The sequence below is a fragment of the Anabrus simplex genome, chromosome 1 (assembly GCF_040414725.1).
Source record: "Anabrus simplex isolate iqAnaSimp1 chromosome 1, ASM4041472v1, whole genome shotgun sequence".
NCBI lineage: Eukaryota > Metazoa > Arthropoda > Insecta > Orthoptera > Tettigoniidae > Anabrus > Anabrus simplex.
Genome location: NC_090265.1, coordinates 1,375,445,214 through 1,375,466,654, shown reverse-complemented (window position 1 = coordinate 1,375,466,654; position 21,441 = coordinate 1,375,445,214). Strand labels below are relative to the sequence as shown.

Below are 21,441 nucleotides of genomic sequence, written 5' to 3'. Positions count from 1 at the left end.
TTATAGACCGGAGAAGACCCACCTTCCTGCATTTGACACTCACAGAAAAGAAATTTATATTCAATATTCCAGCCATATTCAACTACAGCTGCACACATCTACCTCAGACAATACATCAAACTTGTTATTAATGATTAATAAGCCAACTATAAACTAATGAATAAGCACAATATACAACAGAAAGAAGAGCACCACCTACAAAAAAGCATAGACATTCTCCATATCATTTGAAGAAAATCAACGAATGCAAGACTGGAAACTTATTCTATAAAAATGTTTCCTATTTAATGCAATGAATCATATGTATTTGCACATTTTAAGATGACATCTACATGTAATATATATATTTTTTAAAAGTGCCTATGTAACTGTACTTTTAATAATAGTTCATTTATACGATTTTCACATCATATTGAAGAAAATCAACGTACGCAAGACGAAAAACTTATTTTAACAAAATCTTTCTAATATAACAAATTTTACTTGAACTGTATACTTTAAGACAACATTTTACATGTACCACATACATTTTTAAGAAAGTGTTTATGTAATTGTACTTTTAACAATAGCCCATTTACATGATTTTAGGCCTAAAAGATTCACCTACACATTTTAGATTGTACATAGTCAAATTTACCCTAAAGTATGCTCAATTAGAAGTAAGATTTATCCTGTCATTATGACTATCATTATGACAAGGCAAAACAACTAATTTGATTTATGTGAAGGTAACGGTGTATGGCTGAGGATGACTACATGTAAAGAGTCGAAACCAGTACTGTAGATATTTGTATAAATAAATTTGTATTGACAAGGTGGAACCTTTCTCGTCTATAACTTACGATAACGGTCAATACGGAAAATGAAACTAATAAATCAAGGTACACCTACCTGTCGAAAGAATTGGAGCAAATTCAGGCATTTTAGATTACACGTTCCACTCTTGCACAATGGCAGTTGCATATGCAGCAATGTGTATCTTGTCCTGTCTTGAGTTCAAGTAATGCATGCCTCTAATATCCAGTTAGGTGTACCTACAGCAGTCATCAGTTTCTGTACTTAGCCTACTCATTCATATACTTACCACTGCATACAATGCCAGAATGTGTATCCTTTATATTATGTTATACTGTGTCAAAAGAGACCTCGGTAGAAATGAAAGAAATGAATGCCCTAGTCGCTTGTTGACATGTATTTATGGAATGGAGAAGGGCCATGATTGGCTATCCGCACACTTGGCACAAGCAACATTCATATTCAGCTCTGTCTACTTGTGGGATACTCACAATTACAAAGTTTTCTGACATTCCCACCTAATCAATGTTGTAAAATTTATTTATTTACATCTAAATTTCAATACTAGTTTCGGAAAAATGAAACTAATCACACACGATATCTGTAGGCCTACGACTCACTGATCACCAAACAATGCGGGGACAACGCTCTCAATTTCTCCAGAAGTTTCTCGCGAGAAACAGTACCTGCGCTAGTCTCGAGAAATCTCGATAAATCTCAAGACCCCATCTCAGACTGCCCATCACTACTCTCTAATAGATATACCTCCTCACTGAGGATGGTGTCCTGTAAAAGAGGTAGTACTGTATCTGTCTTATTCTAACATTCTTGCACAGTTTTAAAAAATTAAGGAGGTGAGGGAAGAAATAGAAGACAATATGCATCCTGGTCTTCTTTCCCCATTAAAAACAGATGCTAACATTGAATATGTCAATGAAATTTTATGGTGGAACCATCACTTTAATATGTGAGCAATTGCTGAATTATCTCAAAGGAATATAGAAACTGTTTAATGGATATCATAATGAAAATTCTATCAAGAGGGAAGTGGGCAAGAAGGATGTGTCGAGACTCGTTACTCCTAATCAAAAGGAGGCACAAGTAAACATGTGCTGACATCCTTAAAACCATTGTGCAGGATCCAAACATCTTAGAAAACATAACTTGTAATGAATCATAGTTATTCTGTAACTCTGAAACTATATTCCTATCCAAATACTAGAAGAATCGTACTTCACCACAGAAAGAGAGAGCACACATAAGCAAGTCCAAATTCGAGGCAATGATGACAGTCTTACTTGATATTCAAGGGATTTTTCACATTGACCAGGTGCTTAAAGGTCAGACCATTAACCAGTTCTATTATAAGTAAGTTTTGACAACCCTTTGTGAATGGATGAGTGAATGATGACCAGAAACATGGAAGAGCAACTCATGGATTCTTCATGAGACAATGCATTGGCATACAATCCAGATCTTAATTCAGAAGCACAGGATCCCCAGGCTGGAACACTCACCAGGGTCATCAGATCTAGAACTATGTGACTTATTAGTGTTTCCAAAGATCAAATCAGTGGTAAAAGGAACCTGCTTTTAGGAGCAGTGAAACCAAAAGCAATGGAGTTTATATGCAACCTATCAAAAGATGATCTGTACCATTGCTTTGACCACTGGAAAATTTGTAGAAAGTGTTGCATAGAACAGGAAGCGAACTTCACTGAAGATGACATTTTTAAAAATTATTATTATTATTAACAACTCCATGTGAGATTTGTGCTGGACAAAGCGGAGGCGGGACAGGTTTTTCTCCGGGTACTCCGGTTTTCCCTGTCATCTTTCATTCCAGCAACACTCTCCATTCTCATTTCATAGCATCTGTCAGTCATTAATAAATCACTTTGGGAGTGGCGACCCCATCGTACTAATATATATCTATTATAAGTAAGTTTTGACAACCCTTTGTGAATGGATGAGTGAATGATGACCAGAAACATGGAAGAGCAACTCGTGGATTCTTCACGAGACAATGCACTGGCCTATATCTGCTTCATTCATTCCATCTCTGACCCGGTCAATGACTGGAAAACAGGTTGTAGGTTTTCATTTTCATTATTAACAAATAGATTGCAGTTGGGAAATATCCGAGTGGCAATGATCACTTATAGTAGTGTGATAATAAGGTAAAGTTAAAACATAACTATAGAGCAACAACAACAACATTCAGCAATTTCTTGAACAACAGCTTTTAGAGCATCAATCCTTTTATTTTCTAGTTGCACCAATTGGACATCCAAAGTTAATTACGAAGGAATCAAATAAAGCAAATAAACAACCTTCATGATAGACCACTTTACTACTGCTGTTCAGATTTCCTTGGTAGCCTCTTCACTTCCTTGCATATTGCACACTAGAGGGAGTTAGGTGTACAAATAAAGGATTATGAATATGTTCATTGTGTTTATTGAATTAGAATGAATATTTATAAAAATCATTTGGCATAAATTAACTATTCAGTAGTTGCCATTTCAATTTATTTTCTGCAGTCTTCAATAAATAACTTAAATAATAACTGTCAAATTAATATAGACATTGTATGCACAAATAACATATGGTAACAAATACTATGTATAATGTCTTCTCCTGTTTTGTTTATTTGCAATTCTTTAGTTACATTATAAACTTTCTCAAGCTAAATGCGTTTGGGTAAATATGAATGCTGCCTGACAGGAGTTAAAAATGATCGTCTATATTCACCAGCATAAATCATCTTCAGATAACAAGGAAGACAGAGACAACATAACTTAAATAACAATAAATGCAATATATCTGGACAATGTACATAAATAAAAGCACAGAACATAAATACAACAGGAATATTTTTGAACATATACATTTACAAAACTTTCATGTCATAAGATATGTAAATATTACATATAAAAATAAAGTAAAGAAAATACCGGTACATCAAATAAGTATGTACAAAATTTGTCACGTATATGCACCAAAAAGCTGTACAAAACACACATTGAACAGACTAAAACTGATGTTTCTGTCCTAAATCAACAGCAACGGTGAACGGTCTCCACAGTATAGGCTGCAGAAGATGGTAAGAATTGAAATCTTTAACAACCTGCCTTCTTCATCAGCCCCTTGCTAGTCTAGACTTCATACGACTGAAAGAGTTCTGCTTCAGAGCATGTTCCTGAAGGGTTCTGAAAAACACAAAAAACAAGGACTCTTCTTAACCAATTGTTACTTAAGGCATTTAATATCCAACATCAGCCAACTTTTAGGGTTCATTCCATGAGAAGATTAAGCAGTAACTTGTAAGTGATTATATTATACATGGGCAATTACTGAGGATGGTTATTCAAAACATACCTGAAAGTATTTGGATAAGGTACTGTTATTCATTTATGATTAAAAGCAGTAGTTGGTTGATATAATTCCTTATAGAATTGATATAAAAATAAACTTGGACTGATGTTACAAAATGTTACAAATTAACAATGAAATTTATCAACTTCACTATAGTCTTTACTGTAAACAAGATACCTTACTAGAGCATTTTCATGATGGCAAGCTTATTGGTAGTCATATGAGTTTTAGTTGAAAATGAAAGGGTACGTATAGGTACTTTAAAGGAGAAATAGGTTCTAGGAATGACATTCCAGGAACCATTAACAAACAAGGGGAGTGTATATGTGAGGATGTACTGAAGGCAAAGGTATTTAGTCAGCAGTATGTAAAGATAGTTGGAGCTAAGAATGATGTCCAGGTAGAAGAGATGACTAAAACAAGGGAAGTACAGAAATGCAACTGTAACAATCAAGATATTTACAAAGAGTTGAATGCTAGAAAAGCAGCTGGAATTACAGTAATAAGATTTCTGGGGTTATTCTAAAGGTAATGGGTTGCGATATAATGTCCTATATGAAGTATTTTTGTTTCCTGTTTGCACGAAAGAGATGTGCCTAATGAATTGAGAGTTGCTATAGCAGCCCCTTTGTACAAAGGAAAGGGTGATGAACATAAAGTGCATAATTACAGGCCAGTCATCTTGACTGAGTTGTATGTAAACTCCAGGAAAGCATTGTTTCTGATTATTTTAGACAAATTTGCAAACTTGTCAACTGTTTTGATAGGAGGCAGTGCAGGTTTAGGAAAGGTTGTTTCAGTAAGCATCAGCTTGTAGGATTCCTACAAAATATGGCAGATACAGCATTTTAGATTCAGGTCAAATGGACTGTATCGCTATTGACCTCTCCAGTGCTTTTGATAGGGTAGATTAGGAATACCCAAATTTCTGTGAATGGTGGGCAAAATATAAGAAACAACAAGAAGTGTGGGCCATGGTATAATATTTACATTTGATAAGGTTATTTATAAGCAAAACGGCTTGACTATGGGGTCACCAACCTCTGGCATCTTAGCAGAAATATACTTAGACTTTCTGGAACACAATGCCATTGAAAGGAATGATAAGTTTAGCAATATTAAGTTCTGGGCCAGATTTGTCATCATCGATGAGCATTCTGTCGATACACTGAATACCCTCTCAAACCTCAACAACACAGACCCTGATATCAAATTCACACTGGATTCAGAAACTAACGCTTCCATCAACTTTTTACATATAACGATCACCAGATTTCCTTCTTCATTCTCTTACAAAATATACAGAAAACCTACCTATACAGCCTCGACAATAAAACAAGATTCCATCATCTCTATTCCCACAAATGTGCTACTTACAATAGCTTAGTTGATCGTGCGTTCAAAATTCCAATGTCGAAAGCAGACCTAAATGAAGAACTTAATACTGTACGTGCAATAGCCAGGTTTAATGGTTATAATAAAAGTTTCATCGAACATATTATCAACAAATTCAGACATCGCTCTAAACCTAACTTAATAAAAGATAATCCCAGGCCTAACTTATTCTCAACTTTTACATTCAGTCAAAATATCCACAGCGTTACCAACTTATTCAAGAAACATAACGTCAATATTGCATTCCGCACCAACAACAGAAATATGGATATTCTCCACAATTCCAACCTGGTCAACAAATCAGACCCTTTTACTAAGTCAAGAGTTTACAAGTTTCGGTGCAGCGACTGTAACAGTTCATATATAGGACAAACTGGCAGGAGCTTCAACATTAGATATGCCGAACATCTCAATGCAATTATATACAATAGGTTTTCTGCAGTTGTCAGCACATACAAGATTATAAACACAAATTTAATGGATCAGATCAAGATTTAACAATATTAGACACGTTGAGCAAAGGACCCTTACTAGATATCACGGAAGCCTGTTATATACATCTAGACCAATACTTCAATCCTAATCTCAACTTGAACGACATTTCCGAAAAGCCCAGAATTTTATTTGATTCTCTTATTTCAGTTCTCAACAGTGTTAAACTCCCTAAAAATAGCTTTTTTTCCCTTCAGATTATACGTATCATGTTATCCTTCCCTACCACGCCCACCTGAATCCACCCCCTCCATAACTCCTCCTGTCCCCTTCCTGACCCATCCCTTTCCCTCCCTTAACGATGTTCTATGCTTCTACCAAATTCTAGCACTTGCTCCTTGCTACTCTCCACGCACACATCAGGCCATTTGAGGTGTGTCTCCTACTTAACTTTATAGTGTTTTGCCCTATTCCCAATATCTCATTTTAACTATTAACTTTCTTTTCATACTTCAGGTTCCGAATTGGATCAAAAACTTTCTGGCCACATTATCACGTTCTCTTTGCCTGTAACATTATCCACTTCTTTGGGTACCTCATAAATGACAGCTTCTTTTTATGAGTCGATGTTACAAGCCACCATCAAACCTACTTATGTTACTTTATTATCAATACTCTGTGGAAGGACTGCATCCTATGTCAGGTTTTGGATGTCCGTGTTTTATTTTCACCTGGTGTTTAGCAGTGCTACGCTTGAGACTTTTTAAACATTCCAAAGTGAACAAGTCTTTAAAGTCTGTTAATATCTTTCCTTTCATTTTATACTTTGACCAACAAGCACATAACTTGTTTATATTCTTTTAAGCATTGTATTTTTACTTCATCCTATTAATGTCACTTATTACTAAGGGTGTCCGACTCGTTGGCTGAACGGTCAGCGTACTGACCTTCGGTTCAGAGGGTCCAGGGTTCGATTCCCGGCCGGGTCGGGGATTTTAACCTTAATTGGTTGATTCCAATGGCACGGGGGCTGGGTGTATGTGTTGTCTTCATCATCATTTCACCCTCATTACGACGCTCAGGTCGCCTACAGGCGTCGAACAGAAAGGCCTGCACCTGGCGAGCCGAACCCGTCCTGGGATATCCCGGCACTCAAAGCCATACGACATCATCATTACTAAGGGTCTATTATATGTACTACATACTTGTATATCTTTGTTCTTGTAACCTGTTTCAGCTGATGATTGTGTCCATAGACACCGAAACCGGTACTGAATAAAAAATGCTGTGATTATATTAACAACATATCATGTATTGAAAAAAGGTGGATCAATCAAATTTCCCTCTATTGTATGTTACCTCCTTTACCTATGAAGTTTTTAATGTTGAATATTTTATTATCATTACTATTATTACAATTGTTGATTAATCATGATACCAAACATTCCACGACTTTTAATGTGATTACCTAACAACAAGGATGAATGTTCATGAATATAAGCACATGCTAAAATTATATGGATTCAAATATTTTTAAATGCTGATGTTGGTACTGTCATACAGTACTCACCAACAAAATGACTGCTACCTGTGCAAGAAGTGAAATTGCTTCTTTGATGAAATGATGTAATCAATGTTGGGTTGCTGATTAGTAGTGGTGAACTGTAAGATGTCTTGGAGATCCTGGTCACTATTGTTGCTTCTGTACCTCAATTTACTGATCTTTATCAACGAGAATGTTTGTTCATAAACATATGTGGTGCAGGTGATGAAAGTTCAGGATGCAATTTGTGAATTTACAGCAAGGAGGGAAAAGGTATAATATCACTGTAGCAGCATCTCAAACAAATGGAGTTTTGTCTGGAAAGACTTAATAGAACGGTAAAGTTGAGTAATATCACTGTTATGCCCATACAATTTAACATTCAAAGAACTGATATGAGATGCTAGACAGGTTAAGAATGCTGGATCAGCCAACCAACATGAATTTTCAATCAAGTCTGCATTGCGATCTTTACTATGCAAAACACTGCTATTTTCCTCCTAAGGTTAAATAACTGTGAAAAAATTGTAACCCAGCTAAGCCACCTGACTTTTGAATACTACAACCTATTTTTATATTCAAAATTTATTAATCTCTTCCACAAAGCTTTGAACTGCTTGTGATTAAGAGAACTAGAGTTTACACTTTTAACAACTGTTTTCATCACTTTGATAATTTTAATACTTCTACGCACAAGCCATCTTCATGAATGATATAGGGAAGTTTAATGAGTGATTTACCTTCCTTTCATACCCTATTGACCATTAACTGAGTTAAACCACATTTAGAGCCACTCATCGAAAGAGTATCATCAGTAATCACATTGAACAGTTGGTTCTGTTTGAGGACATTAACTTCCGACACAGATGATATGTCTTTGAAAAGATCAGTGCCAGTAGTTATTCTGCGCATATGTACATTTTTGCCAACTCCTCAGTCACATTCAAATTATCATCAAGGACATAAATTAGTGACTGGGCAGTATTATTTTTTGGTGCTTTCATCACATGCAAAATAGAAAACATCTTAAATTGTCTGAATTTGTTGTAGGATACATTTAGAACAGAGCCAAGGTTTTTCACATGCAAATATTTTCCATTTTCAGTCACATAACTTCCATGACTTTATTTAAACACTCTTTGATGAATTCCTCATCAAAACATGATTTTCTGCGCTCAACAATCAGTTTTGTAATTTTTAGCCTGCCCAACTTCTTGTGTTGGCCCTGCTCTGAAAGCAATCATCTACTGCTGCAATACTAAATTGTTTACAAAATTCTTGCTTTTGATAGCATTTCTGAACCAATGAACCAATCCCAAGCTGAACTGTGCTTTGAAGAATAATATCTTCAATACCAATACATGTTTAATACATATTAAACACAATGCACCATCTCCACATTTCTTAAGAAATATTTACCATGCCACAATCATTAAATTTTTAACATTTGCTACCAACTTTTGTGTATTTCATCTGCAACATGATTGGCTTGGACACACTTGATAACACAGTGTCAGTTTCTCAGTTACAACCACTTCAACAAGACAGAAACTAACAAAAAACATATGAATGCCGGTTACCTCCAACTTTCAGCACATATTTTTGAACTACTTGGAATGCTATCTGCAGGCCGAAAGGAATGTCATGGAGGATCATATCTGGCCTGCAGGATGTAGTTTGGATGTCCCTGGGGTAGATTGTGGGAGATTAAATTTCAAGAAAACAAAACTCAGATAATTAGAGTAGGTGAAGCATTATCCAACCCTATAGTTCTGCAACGCAGTATTATTGGACCTTTATCTATATATATAAAATAAGAGTTTTGTCTGTACATTGCTCAGAATTTAAAAAGGGTGGCATTTCTGTATCGGTCATTCCATAGTAACATGGAAATGCACTTTTTAATTTTCCGTAATGTCTGTCTGTCTATCTGTCTGTCCGTCTGTCCGTCTGTCCGTCTGTCCGTCTGTCCGTCGGTCCGTCCGTCCGTCCGTCCGTCTGTCTAAATATATGTACATGCATCATGAGAAAACGGCTAAGAGAATTTAATAGAAAACGGTATGTAAAGTTCGGAAATAAGTCGCTACAATCTAGGCCATAAATAATCTTATTCACACTGTTAAATGGTAGTTTAGGGGAAGGCCCTACATTTTATTCTCAAATATTTGTGTTATTAGTGGTCCTATCGACAAATACTACATAACTAATGTTATATAGTATTGAATTTCCGATCATTTATGTCTTATACATTTTTACCTTACCGGCTATGATAACATAACATGGATTTTTGTTGCTAAGTCCATATCACGGCTGAGTCACGAGAAATTGGTTAAATAGATTTTAATGAAAATCGCTATGTAAAGTGGGGGAATAAGGAACTACAGTGTACACTATAATTAATTTTGTAAGACGCCCTAATATTACAGAGTCGAAAGAAAACTAAATGTGAAGGCCTACAATAGAGAAAGTTCATAATATTGATCAACAATAACATTACATTGACCATTGTTAGTTATGATGTGCTTTGTTTCTCTGTTGCCACTCATCTTCGATAGATGGGATTACTGCTGTATACCGACTATTTTTTGTTTGAATTTGCTTTACGTTGCATCGACACAGATAGGACCACGGAAAACCATCTTCAGGGCTGTCGACAAGGGGGGTTCAAACCTACTACCTCCCGGATGCAAGCTCATAGCTGCACGCCCCTAACTGCACAGCCAAATCGCCCGGTCGTTCCGAGTATACCGAGTATAACAGCCTGCCTGAATATTGGCGGGAAGTACATACCACTTCAACAAGACAGAAACCAACAAAAAATGTATAAATGCCTGTTACCTCCAACTTTCAGCATATATTTTTGAACTACTTTAGCATGGCATACCTCTGGTTTATAAATGTTCTGATACTACTGGTACGTAACACACTGGTTCATCATAGCATTCATGCTATTCAATCTCTATTCTGAGGCACTGACTTGAATGAGCAGTGTGTATATTTAACAGAATAATGGCAGAGGAGTGTTCACGGCTATCTGAGGTCTGGACATTCCAGCACCAGAACTTTGGACTATTAGATCGGCACCGTAGTACTGTTCCTTAAAAGTGAGAAAATGTGCGGTTTTTCTTTCATTTGATCGAGTATTTTATATGGTAACATTGCTTTTAATTGCTACATTCCTACTGACATTTTTGTAATGGCCTAAGTTGACTTCAGTTAGGAAAACCACAAAGACAGTCTTTCTGAGAATCCCGTAGCGAAGCACGGGTACATCGGCTAGTTTTTTATATATATACAGTATATAAATGATGCGAGTATGAATCACAGATAAGGCTTTTTATGGATGATGTTATACTGTATGGAGTAATAAATAAGTTACATGACTGTGAGAGACTGCAAAAAAAGCTTCAACAAACTTGCGAGAACTCAGATAAACAGGAAATGGTAAACAGGTAAACAGAAAGAAAATTGGATTATAACTTTTACCAAGATGAAAAATCCTCTGTTTTAATTACTGTGTTGATGGAGTGAAAGTACTTTATGCAGGTCACTGTAAGTATCTAGGTGTTATAAGGAAAGATCCTTCATTGGGATAATCACATTAACGAGGCTGTAAATAAATGTTACAGATTCCTTTATATGATATGAGGAGATTTAGGGGTTGTGGTAAGGATGTAAAGGAGAGGACATTTAAGTCACTGGTAAATGAAATGTCGTATGGCTTTTAGTGCCGGGATATTCCAGGACGGGTTCGGCTCGCCAGGTGCAGGTCTTTCTATTTGACACCCGTAGGTGACCTGCGTGTCGTGATGATGATGAAATGATGATGAAGACAACACATACACCCAGCCCCTGTGCCATTGGAGTTAACCAATTAAGGTTAAAATCCCCGACCCGGCCGGAAATCGAACCCGGGACCCTCTGAACCGAAGGCCAGTACGCTGACCGTTCAGCCAACGAGTCGGACAAATCACTGGTAAAACCTCAATTAGAAAATGGTTCCAGTGTATGAAATCCTCACCAGGATTACTTGATTCAAGAACTGGAACAGATCCAAACGAAAGCAGCACGATTTGTTTTGGGTGATGTATGACAAAAGAGTACTATTATGAAAATGTTGAAAACTCCGGACTTAGGAGTAAGGAGACCAGTTGATCGACTAGAGGTATGTCCGAGCTGTCAGTGGAGAGATGGCATGGAATGACATTAGTAAACGAATAAGCCCGATTTAAATTTTTATAGGTAGGAAAGGTTAGGTTCCAATGGTTGCTCTCAAGTTGGGTGCAGTTTATTTTAGCATTACATTTGTGATGTACAGGCCATACTGTAGAAAAAAGGGTGTTGAGTCTATCAGCTGATCAGTTGAGGTGGTCTAAGCGAGTATAAGGAGTTGTATGGTACATGTGAATGTAATATATAGTGGTTGGCAGCATTTGTTGGATAATTGGGAATGTTGAAAGTCACACCTTAATTACTATTGCTTGCTCTCTAAATATCATATAAGGATTTATGTAAGCAGCTCTGATTGTGATAGTGCAGAGCATATTATTGAGTGACTGATAATGATTGATAGATGCATTACTGCAGCAATGACAAAAACCAAACCCATCTGTGATAGGCACACAATAGCTAGTTAGAAATTAAAGCAGTTATCCACCCAAGTGACAAGCATAAATGCAAATCAGTGGGGATTTATTGATTGAATAAAATTACCTGTTAAAAAAAATTGTATAAAATCAATCAATCACCACTGATCTGCATTTAGGGCAGTCGCCCAGGTGGCAGATTCCCTATCTGTTGTTTTCCTAGCCTTTTCTTAAATGATCGCAGAGAAATTGGAAAATTATTGAACATCTCCCTTGGTAAGTTATTCCACAATCCCTAACTCCCCTTCCTATAAACGAATATTTGCCCAAATTTGTCCTCTTGAATTCCAACTTTATCTTCATATTGTGATCTTTCCTACTTTTACAGACAATACTCAAACCTATTCGTCTACTGATGTCCTCCCATGCCATCTCTCCACTGACAGCTCGGAACATACCACTTATGATATAGATGTTGATTCCCATAGGGAACATGAAATATTTGTCCTGAATGAGTAAATTTATAATACCAATATAATGGTCCGTTATTGGACATTATAAATGCAAATCAGTGGGGATTTATTGATTGAATAAAATTACCTGTTAAAAAAAATTGTATAAAATCAATCAATCACCACTGATCTGCAGGTCTTGGTAGGTGTGCTAAGTACCAACTGATGAGCCCAACTTAGCACATGAGGGCGAAACGCAGGCAACCAAGAATGAGTTTGCTGGAAAATTTATAATGTCCAATAACGGACCATTATATTGGTATTATAAATTTACTCATTCAGGACAAATATTTCATGTTCCCTATGGGAATCAACATCTATATCATCTGATGGCCGGGCAGGCATCAATTTTTGGAAGTGAGACATAGTCTCCCATAGTGCATTGGCACTGCTGGTGGCTTCAAGTAGCCTATGCAGTGGCCTCCACGGTATGCACTAGCCTTGCGTCTTGGTAGGTGTGCTAAGTACCAACTGATGAGCCCAACTTAGCACATGAGGGCGAAACGCAGGCAACCAAGAATGAGTTTGCTGGAAAATTTATAATGTCCAATAACGGACCATTATATTGGTATTACATACCACTTAATCGAGCAGCTCATCTCCTTTCTCCCAAGTTTTCCCAGCCCAAACTTTGCAACATTTTTGTAATGCTACTCTTTTGTCGGAAATCACCCAGAACAAATCGAGCTGCTTTTCTTTGGATTTTTTCCAGTTCTTGAATCAAGTAATCCTGGTGAGGGTCCCATACACTGGAACCATACTCTAGTTGGGGTCTTACCAGAGACCTATACGCCCTCTCCTTTACATCCTTACTACAACCCCTATATACGCTCATAAGCATGTGCAGAGATCTGTACCCTTTATTTACAATCATATTTATGTGATTAACCCAATGAAGGTCTTTTCTTATATTAACACCTAGGTACTTACAATGATTTATAAAATGAGAAATATCTGTTAACCATTTGATGTGGAGCATAATTCTGCACACCATATAATACTAGTATTAATGAGCAATATTTTAAGACATGGAAGGTTGACGGCAAGGGAGGGGGGTGGGGTTATCGAGCTTCTGATCTTTTGCAGTAATTTAGAAGATCAAGACTACACATGCACTTAATTCAGTTTGAATGTACTTTTCACACGAGTAATTTTACCTTCAGCTATTAAAAGTCAGAATATTTATGAAACAGATGCTGTCAACAAAAGTATGACAATTCAAAAATTTAAGGAAAAGAAAGAATAATTCCCTCTAATAGTATTTCTCTGAATGAACAACAATAAAGAATAATATACTCACGTCTTGGAGGTATAGGTGGTGCAGATTTTTCAGGTAGAGTGACATTAACGTACTCTGGTAAATCTGAGGTATCAGCTAACTCATGTTCGTTTGTCCCAGGAGAATTTGGATAAACCACATTCATGTAATCTGGTCCTTGAGACTGTTCGTGCTCTCCTTCTACTGCCAGGTACTCATCATCAGTATTGTCAACCACAAGAGTCTTAGGTTTAACAATGACAGGAGTTTGTGAAGCAATCATTGCAGTAATTCTGTCTTCTGTGTCGCTCCATACCGACTTTACTTCACGTTGAGGAACAGGAAATTTTGACTCTGACTCTACAGCTGAAAAAGTTACCATATGAAATATATTTTTTGAATTAGAAAAGTCAACAAGTTACAATAATGATAATAATTTACAGAAATTTTAATATTTGTAAGGAGATAAAAATGGATTTAGGGATTTTAAAGATAGATTTGTTGAACTTCTAAATTAATACAGAAAGGAGTTACAGAAGAAACAAAAGGGTGTATAAATATACATCAAAGACAGGAAGCTATGAAGGATAGAAATATTGCACACAAGTACACGTTGTAGGAAGCAACAGAAAGGATAGACAGTGACAAACTCTATATCACATATCTTCATTTAATGGCAAGACTGGGATAGGGGAAGAACTAGTACTGGAACAGAAGCCTAAATTAAGGTACAGTTTGGTGGTGGAAATAGTAAACGACGGGAAGCTATCTTAAGAGTTGCTAATGGCGAGTTCAAACCACTATCTCCAAAATGCAAATTTACAGTAACATGACCAGTACTGTACAGCCAACTCTCTTGGCCTCACATTTTAATGCACAGCAATATTCATAGTTGGACTCTCTCCTCATCAATTCCAGTTCTTCCAGATCATTTTCTTCTCAGTCCCTGAAGACCTTGTTTTTGCTTTCCAGTATAACCGCAAGCACACATGCACAGGATTCCACATATTCTAAGAGGGTCATTCATGAGAGATCTTCAATCCTGATATGAGAAATATAGGATTATAAGAATGCTGGATCAGGAAGAGATCTCCTCTTTGAAGATGGCTGAGTGAGAAGATACGAAATGTAATCTTTCCTTGTCCTTTTGTCAATTCAACTTTGCCTTTCTACCAACTCTAACATTTATCTCTGTCTATATTTCGATCCTTCTTCCTAGCCTCCTAATTTAGAATTTACAAAAGATGTTTTAAAGGTTCCCCTGTTCACAAACAGAAAATGGAAGGTCCAATAATTTAAACAATTTGATAATGACTAGCTTCAAAGTATAGGCCTACAACACACGTTTCATTTTTGGAAGTAAAATATCACTTTTAACTATTGAAATCCCATTGACCTAGTCATAATTCATAAAGTAACAGACTACAAATGCCACTCTTGAAGTTACAATTGAATCCAGGACTACAGAATTGAAGAAAAAAGATCTATGAAATTGAATACAGTCTCAGAAAGATATTTCTGTTGTTCAGGAATAAACCTATGGTAAATTTTGAATTTTTAAAGACTACTGAACAAGAAAAGCTGCTCATAATCTTGGATGACTGTAAGCTAAAACAAAAAAGTTTTCCTTTCACCGGTAAGGGAACTACTACTACTACTACTACTACTACTACTACTACTACTACTACTACTACTACTACTACTACTACTACTACTACTACTACTACTACTACTACTACTGCTACTACTACTACTACTACTACTGTTTTCATTCCTCCCCTGAAAGGGGAGGCGGGCCTCTTGGATGGTGAAGCCGTCTCTCAGGCCGGGAGATTTGTTACGGTGAAGGAGATGCTCGTAGAAGGTTAGGGAGTTGGTGGCCATGGCCTGTACTAGGAGCTGTCCCAGCATTTGCCTTAGTGCAGGAGAATGGAAAACCATGGAAAACCATTCTCAGGGCAGCCGACGGTTGGGGCCAGCCGTGAGGTCCAGCCCTGTCCCGTCTCCCGAATGCAGAGGCATAGAGCCACAGTAGAGCCTCCTCTGCTTGGTTGGCAAGTCAGAGTGCAGAGTTGTTGGACCACGGATCAGCCGTGGCCACTTAAGGGCCGAGACTCACTCTGCATCCACCGACCCTGTAAGGAAATTCTGCTCCTCTGTATGTTTCAAATTTCAGAAATGATTGATAAAAAGGAGATTAAGAGAAGTACTTTGTGTCTAAATACCTTATATCTATGCTACATTTTAGCCCTATTAACATCACAAAACTGGAAATTAGAACTACCTTTAAAAAAAAACAGCTACCTTGATAAGAATGAATAGAATTCTGAAAATGGTTTTACTACTCACTCATAGACACCGTTTTAGATTCCTCTGGTGTGACGTAGTTATCATCAGCATTCAAGTCATGGCGTGGTACCGGAACAGGAGGTCGATTCTGGAAAAAGAATTTAATTTATATGCACAACTGCAAAATTCATACAGCATTTCATGAGGCTTAAGAATAGAGTGCAATAGTCCATAATTTCAAACAAAGAAATTTGAATTATAAAAAGTGATATACCTCAATTCCAGCATTATTTGAGTTCATCAAATTGAGTCTCAAGGGCGTAGCAATGAAGTGTGATGGAGGACATATCTGATACGCAGGACGAGGTGCAGGTGGTATTTCATAGTTATGAATACCACTTCTTGAACTGTTCAGCTTGTTGAAATCACATGGTGAACAGATCTGATGGAAATACATGAGATTTTAGAAATGTAAAGCATATGAGCATACATCAGTATTATTTGTAACAAATGATAAAAAAAATTAAATGTCTGTAAACACATCCTTGCCACAAACTCTTATATGTTACAAAATAATATTGAAACCTCAGATGAAGGTTATGATATAAAATCTGATGGTTCTCATTTTAGAGCACTTTATATGTGAAGTATAAAAATTGTGCATTCTATATTACAGAATCCTTTTTATATTTATTTTTTAGAATCTATTTTAACCCTGCCTATCTGTTCAGGTCTATATGACCTGAAATGAATATACACGTCGTTTTTCATATTTTAAATAACTAAAACTTGGTGACTTTGTTTGAAAATGGAAGAGCAGTACATTTTTTTAAAAAGTTTTAAAATAATTTAAGTAGTTTGGGCATAAACTTTAATCATTATGTATGTAACGTTCGGTTCATTATGACCCAACACAAATATGATTACTGTAATTCAGATTTTTTTAAAAATGAAAATGTTGAACTTTTTTTTTTGTTATATTTTATGGGAATTTGTGATTTTATCATTCCAACTTACTCTCAACAGTCAACTAGGCCTCCATGCATTTACAACAATTGGTTTATTTCTTGCATTTTTTTTCTTTTTCAAGAAATAGTAAAAAGCAGTTCTCAACAATTTGAATGCTTTGTTTGTGTTCAGTTTTAATTGTGACATCATGGCGATTAGACCACTGACTGATGATGAGTTGGAAGAATCACGAGGGTAATCCCAAAAATAAGGTCACATATATATATTAATAAATACAGAACTCTGTTCGTGTGGCTGTTGGTCACAATATTGTGAAGAGTGTTTCCCGCACTCACATATAAACATGCGCACGCCGCGATGAGGCACTCAGTTTTGGCTTGGCATCCATTGAGAATGGAGTTCCCATTGGACGTTACTGCCAATTGCATGGATATATGGAAAAGAAAGGATTCCACATGATCGATACAAAATAATAAATACATACAATTTATTATTTTGTATCGATCAGGTGGAATCCTTTCTTTTCCATATATGTGTAATCTATCAATACGGACATGAAGCTCACAAATAATGAAGAGCATGGATGTCAAAAATGTTCGTAAGTGATGTAGAGAGTTTGCAGCCAGTCAGACTGAAATTCACGACGAACAAAGGAGAGGGAGACCATCAATTTCCATTGAGACAATCATGAAGGTTGAGCAAATCATGCATGAAGATTGGCTGATCACGCTGGATGATCTCTGCACTTTGGTTCCTGAGGTTTCCCAAAGCGCTGCTCACAGAATTTTAATGGAAAAGTTGAAATATCTGAAGGTGTGCGCAAGATGGGTGCCAGCACCGATGACGAGGTGAAAGATGAGGTTCACAACTTCCTGAACAGCATGGCAGCGAGCTGGTATGACATGGGCATACAAAAACTGTCACAGCGTCTACAAAATGCATCGAGCGAAATGGAGATTATGTAGAAAAATAGGTAAATGTTCAAGCTGTAAAATGATGTAAACCATTGTAGAAATAAACAGGTCTATGTATTTATAAAAAAACCAGGGGACCTTATTTTTGGGTTCACCTTTGTAGTAAATGCCTCAGCAGATGAAGAATCTTTTTCTGAGTTCGAAGAACATATCAGTAATGCATCTGAAAGCAAGTGTTGTGATGACAGTTACGACAGTCCATAGCCTGTACAAAATAGTGTAGAGACTTTTTTTTCTAAAAATCTCCCAAAAAATAGGAATACAGAATGGCAGTTGCATCCACCAGCAAAACATGGCTGCCTACCGGCTTCGAATGTCATCAAGAGTACACCAGGAGTTTCTAGGTATGCAATTGGCAGAATATCTGATGTAAAATGTTCATTTGAAGCAGTATTTCATACAGCATTTCAAAATGAAAAATAAATAAATAGAGATGACAAATATTGAGGGACAGCAAGTTTATGGTCAATAATGGACAAATATTGATGATTCTCTTGTTCATGCATACTGAGGACTCTTATTCATTGCAGGTGCATATCAATCTCATGGGGAGTCTACAAAAAGTTTGTGGGATAAGGATAATGGGCGAAACAAATTTTGAGAAACCATGCCCTTGATACATTCTGTAAGGTATCGCGTGTCCTGCATTTTTTTACAAGAAATCTACTAGAGAGAAAAGGTGACGTATTGACAAACTTGCTGCAATTCATAGTATTCAGGAGAAGTGGGTAGAAGTCCTTCCTAAACTGTATAATCCAGGAGAAAATGTTACTGCCGACAAGCAGTTATTAGCTTTTTGAGCCCCCTGTCCATTCAAGTAGTATATCCCAAGTAAACTGGCAAAATATGGGATCAAAATATGGACCCTGTATGACACCAAATCTTCATACATACTGAAAGCCCAAATTTGTACAAGAAAGGAAAGCGAAGTGGCACCAGAAATAAATCAAAGAATGAGGGTAGTATCTGATCTCACTTCTGAGTTACATGGTCAGAATATCACCTGTGACAACTTCTGCTTGGTGTTCCTTTAGGTAAACTCAAAATTTTTAAGTTTTTTTTTTTCTTCAAAAGTTACTTTACGTCGCACCGACACAGATAGATTTTACGGCGACAATGGGATAGAAAAGAGCTAGGAGTGAGAAGGAAGCAGCCATGGTCTTAAATAGGGTTCAGCCCCAGCATTCACCTGGTGTGAAAATGGGAAGGTACGGTAAATCATCTTTCAGGGCTGCCAGCAGTGGGGTTCAAACCCACTATTTCCTGAATGGAAGCTCACAGCTGTGCACCCCTAAATGCATGGCCAACTCACCTGCGTTTTAAGAATTGTGTTCCAGAACTTTTTGTAAGGAAGCACTCTCAGTATTGGGTGTTTAAGCTCTGATGACTTGACAAGTCGTCAATTAGGAAACACCTTGAGAAAGAAAGAGTTTAAAACCTGGACTTTCCAACAAATAGGTAAAGGAGTGTACGTATTCACCAATTGTCCTGAACTCAGTAGCTGGGCAAATCACAAGAATGGCCTTTTGTCATTAGAATGCTCAAACACCCTAAGGATGTCCTGCAATGTTGTAGCTGTCTGAGCAGTTCCAAGTAGATGCATTAATACAAATAGCTGCCACCATGAAGGCTGTAGCAAGGTAGAAATTCTTCCTTGTGTATTAGGCTTCTCCATGAAATGTGAAGTCCAAAGAAACACACAACATCACAAGAGTGTGGACTACATTGGCCTCCTTCCTGCACTTGAAGAAATGGCAATTTTCAAGAAATACATTGCTTTTCACAAACTGGCTCAGAAGGAGAGTTTATAACATTGCAATCAACAAGTCAAACTCTACAGCATAGACCCAATGGTTCAGTTTGAGATGAGCATAGAGTAAGCAAATATTTTTGACCAGGTGATAATAGGACGTCTGTTGTAACTTAACCAATATTACAATATCCCATTAAACAAATGGAAAGTTCACACCTTACTCTTTGGAGCCAGAGGTGGCATAACTAAGTTCATCTACAAGACAGTGACACAACTAGATCTCCCAGTCAACATCCTCAAAAACATGTTCTTAGATGTGATAAAGGAATCATTAAGCATTCTTCATCACCATATCTATTTCTAACTCTCACTCACCTTTGGAACTTCAAGATTATCTTATTTGAAACATCAACCATTGTTTACTGTATCGACCTTATGTAATACATTATTTGGTTTTCTGGATCTCTGTGGTCACCTGTAGTTCCAGGCAGATGAAAATAAAATGTATTTCTCTCATTCTTTATGATCAATCCTAATACTTAATCTAGTGGTTGAGTAAACAAGAACTTGTGTCCTTTAATTCTTTAGGTGGCACAGTTCTTTTCAGGCAAACCCCCAATGGAGGTGAGCTGCATGTATCTTTTTAACCGCATACCAGCTCTCCTATCATTCTTAAATCTCAGAGTACCAGGAATCAAACCCAGATCTCTGAGGACAGCAACTAATCACACTAACTGTTACTCCAAGGAGGTAGATTAATGCTTGAGTGTTTTATAACTAAAAGACAAGCTGCCACATTCTGTATCATAAGGATTAATATTGCTTTTTAATAAACTGAATATTCAGTTAGAAACAAACCTTTCTATCTTCTGTATCAGAATGTGTCCCACTGTCACCAAGGCTCGTGCCACTACAGCCACTCAAGGTGCTCATGCGACCAGAGGAAGAGGAGCCTAAAATAGAATAAGGCAACATTCATCTATGATTATTCATAAAATGCTGTATAACAAAAGTAAACATAACATTTTTAATTATTTATATAAATATGCCATTTTATGATAAACAATTGTCAGGTATCACTTTTTAGCACTTGTATCTCACTGTCTGAGACATGTTAAATAATGTTTGCTCTGTATAGTCAAGGGCAGTCAACAACAAGTGAGATAGTACAAGTCTTAACAAGCACTTTTGAACTTGACAATCTTGGCTACAGTGTAGTACAATATTAAGATACTGGAAAGAGGAGGAAAAGATTATTGGGCAGGTGATGGGTAGGTCAGTTAGTGGACCATAAGATAAACAAGAAGAATTTCTACATTACTGTACGAAGAACAATTGATAAGTGCATTAAAACAGTGGTTCCCAAACATTTTCAACTGGCATCCCAATTTGTAAGCTCTGCAAATTCCATGCCCCACCCCCACCAATACCATTATTACAAATATGTTTTTCTCAGAGATATATTTAAGAATAATGTAAAATAAATGAGAGGATTTTACGATTTGTGATAGTAAAGTAACTTATTTGAACAAAAACTATGATGTGACTGAAACAAGA

At 36.7% G+C, this 21,441-nt stretch overlaps 1 protein-coding gene across 4 annotated transcripts in view; it reads right to left on the bottom strand.

Moving 5' to 3' along the window:
• Window positions 1-3,239: 3,239 nt before the first annotated feature.
• Window positions 3,240-21,441, bottom strand: part of LOC137496879 (uncharacterized) — a 487,890-nt gene continuing 469,688 nt past the window's right edge. For all 4 annotated transcript variants that reach the window (XM_068225505.1, XM_068225509.1, XM_068225508.1 and 1 more), the window contains exons 15-19: window positions 20,743-20,837; window positions 16,463-16,630; window positions 16,249-16,336; window positions 13,942-14,265; window positions 3,240-4,007 (exon numbers count right to left, since the gene is read on the bottom strand). In XM_068225505.1, coding sequence (XP_068081606.1) covers window positions 3,985-4,007; window positions 13,942-14,265; window positions 16,249-16,336; window positions 16,463-16,630; window positions 20,743-20,837 — 698 coding nt within the window. In that variant the 3' untranslated portion in view covers window positions 3,240-3,984. The remainder of the gene's footprint in view (window positions 4,008-13,941; window positions 14,266-16,248; window positions 16,337-16,462; window positions 16,631-20,742; window positions 20,838-21,441) is intronic.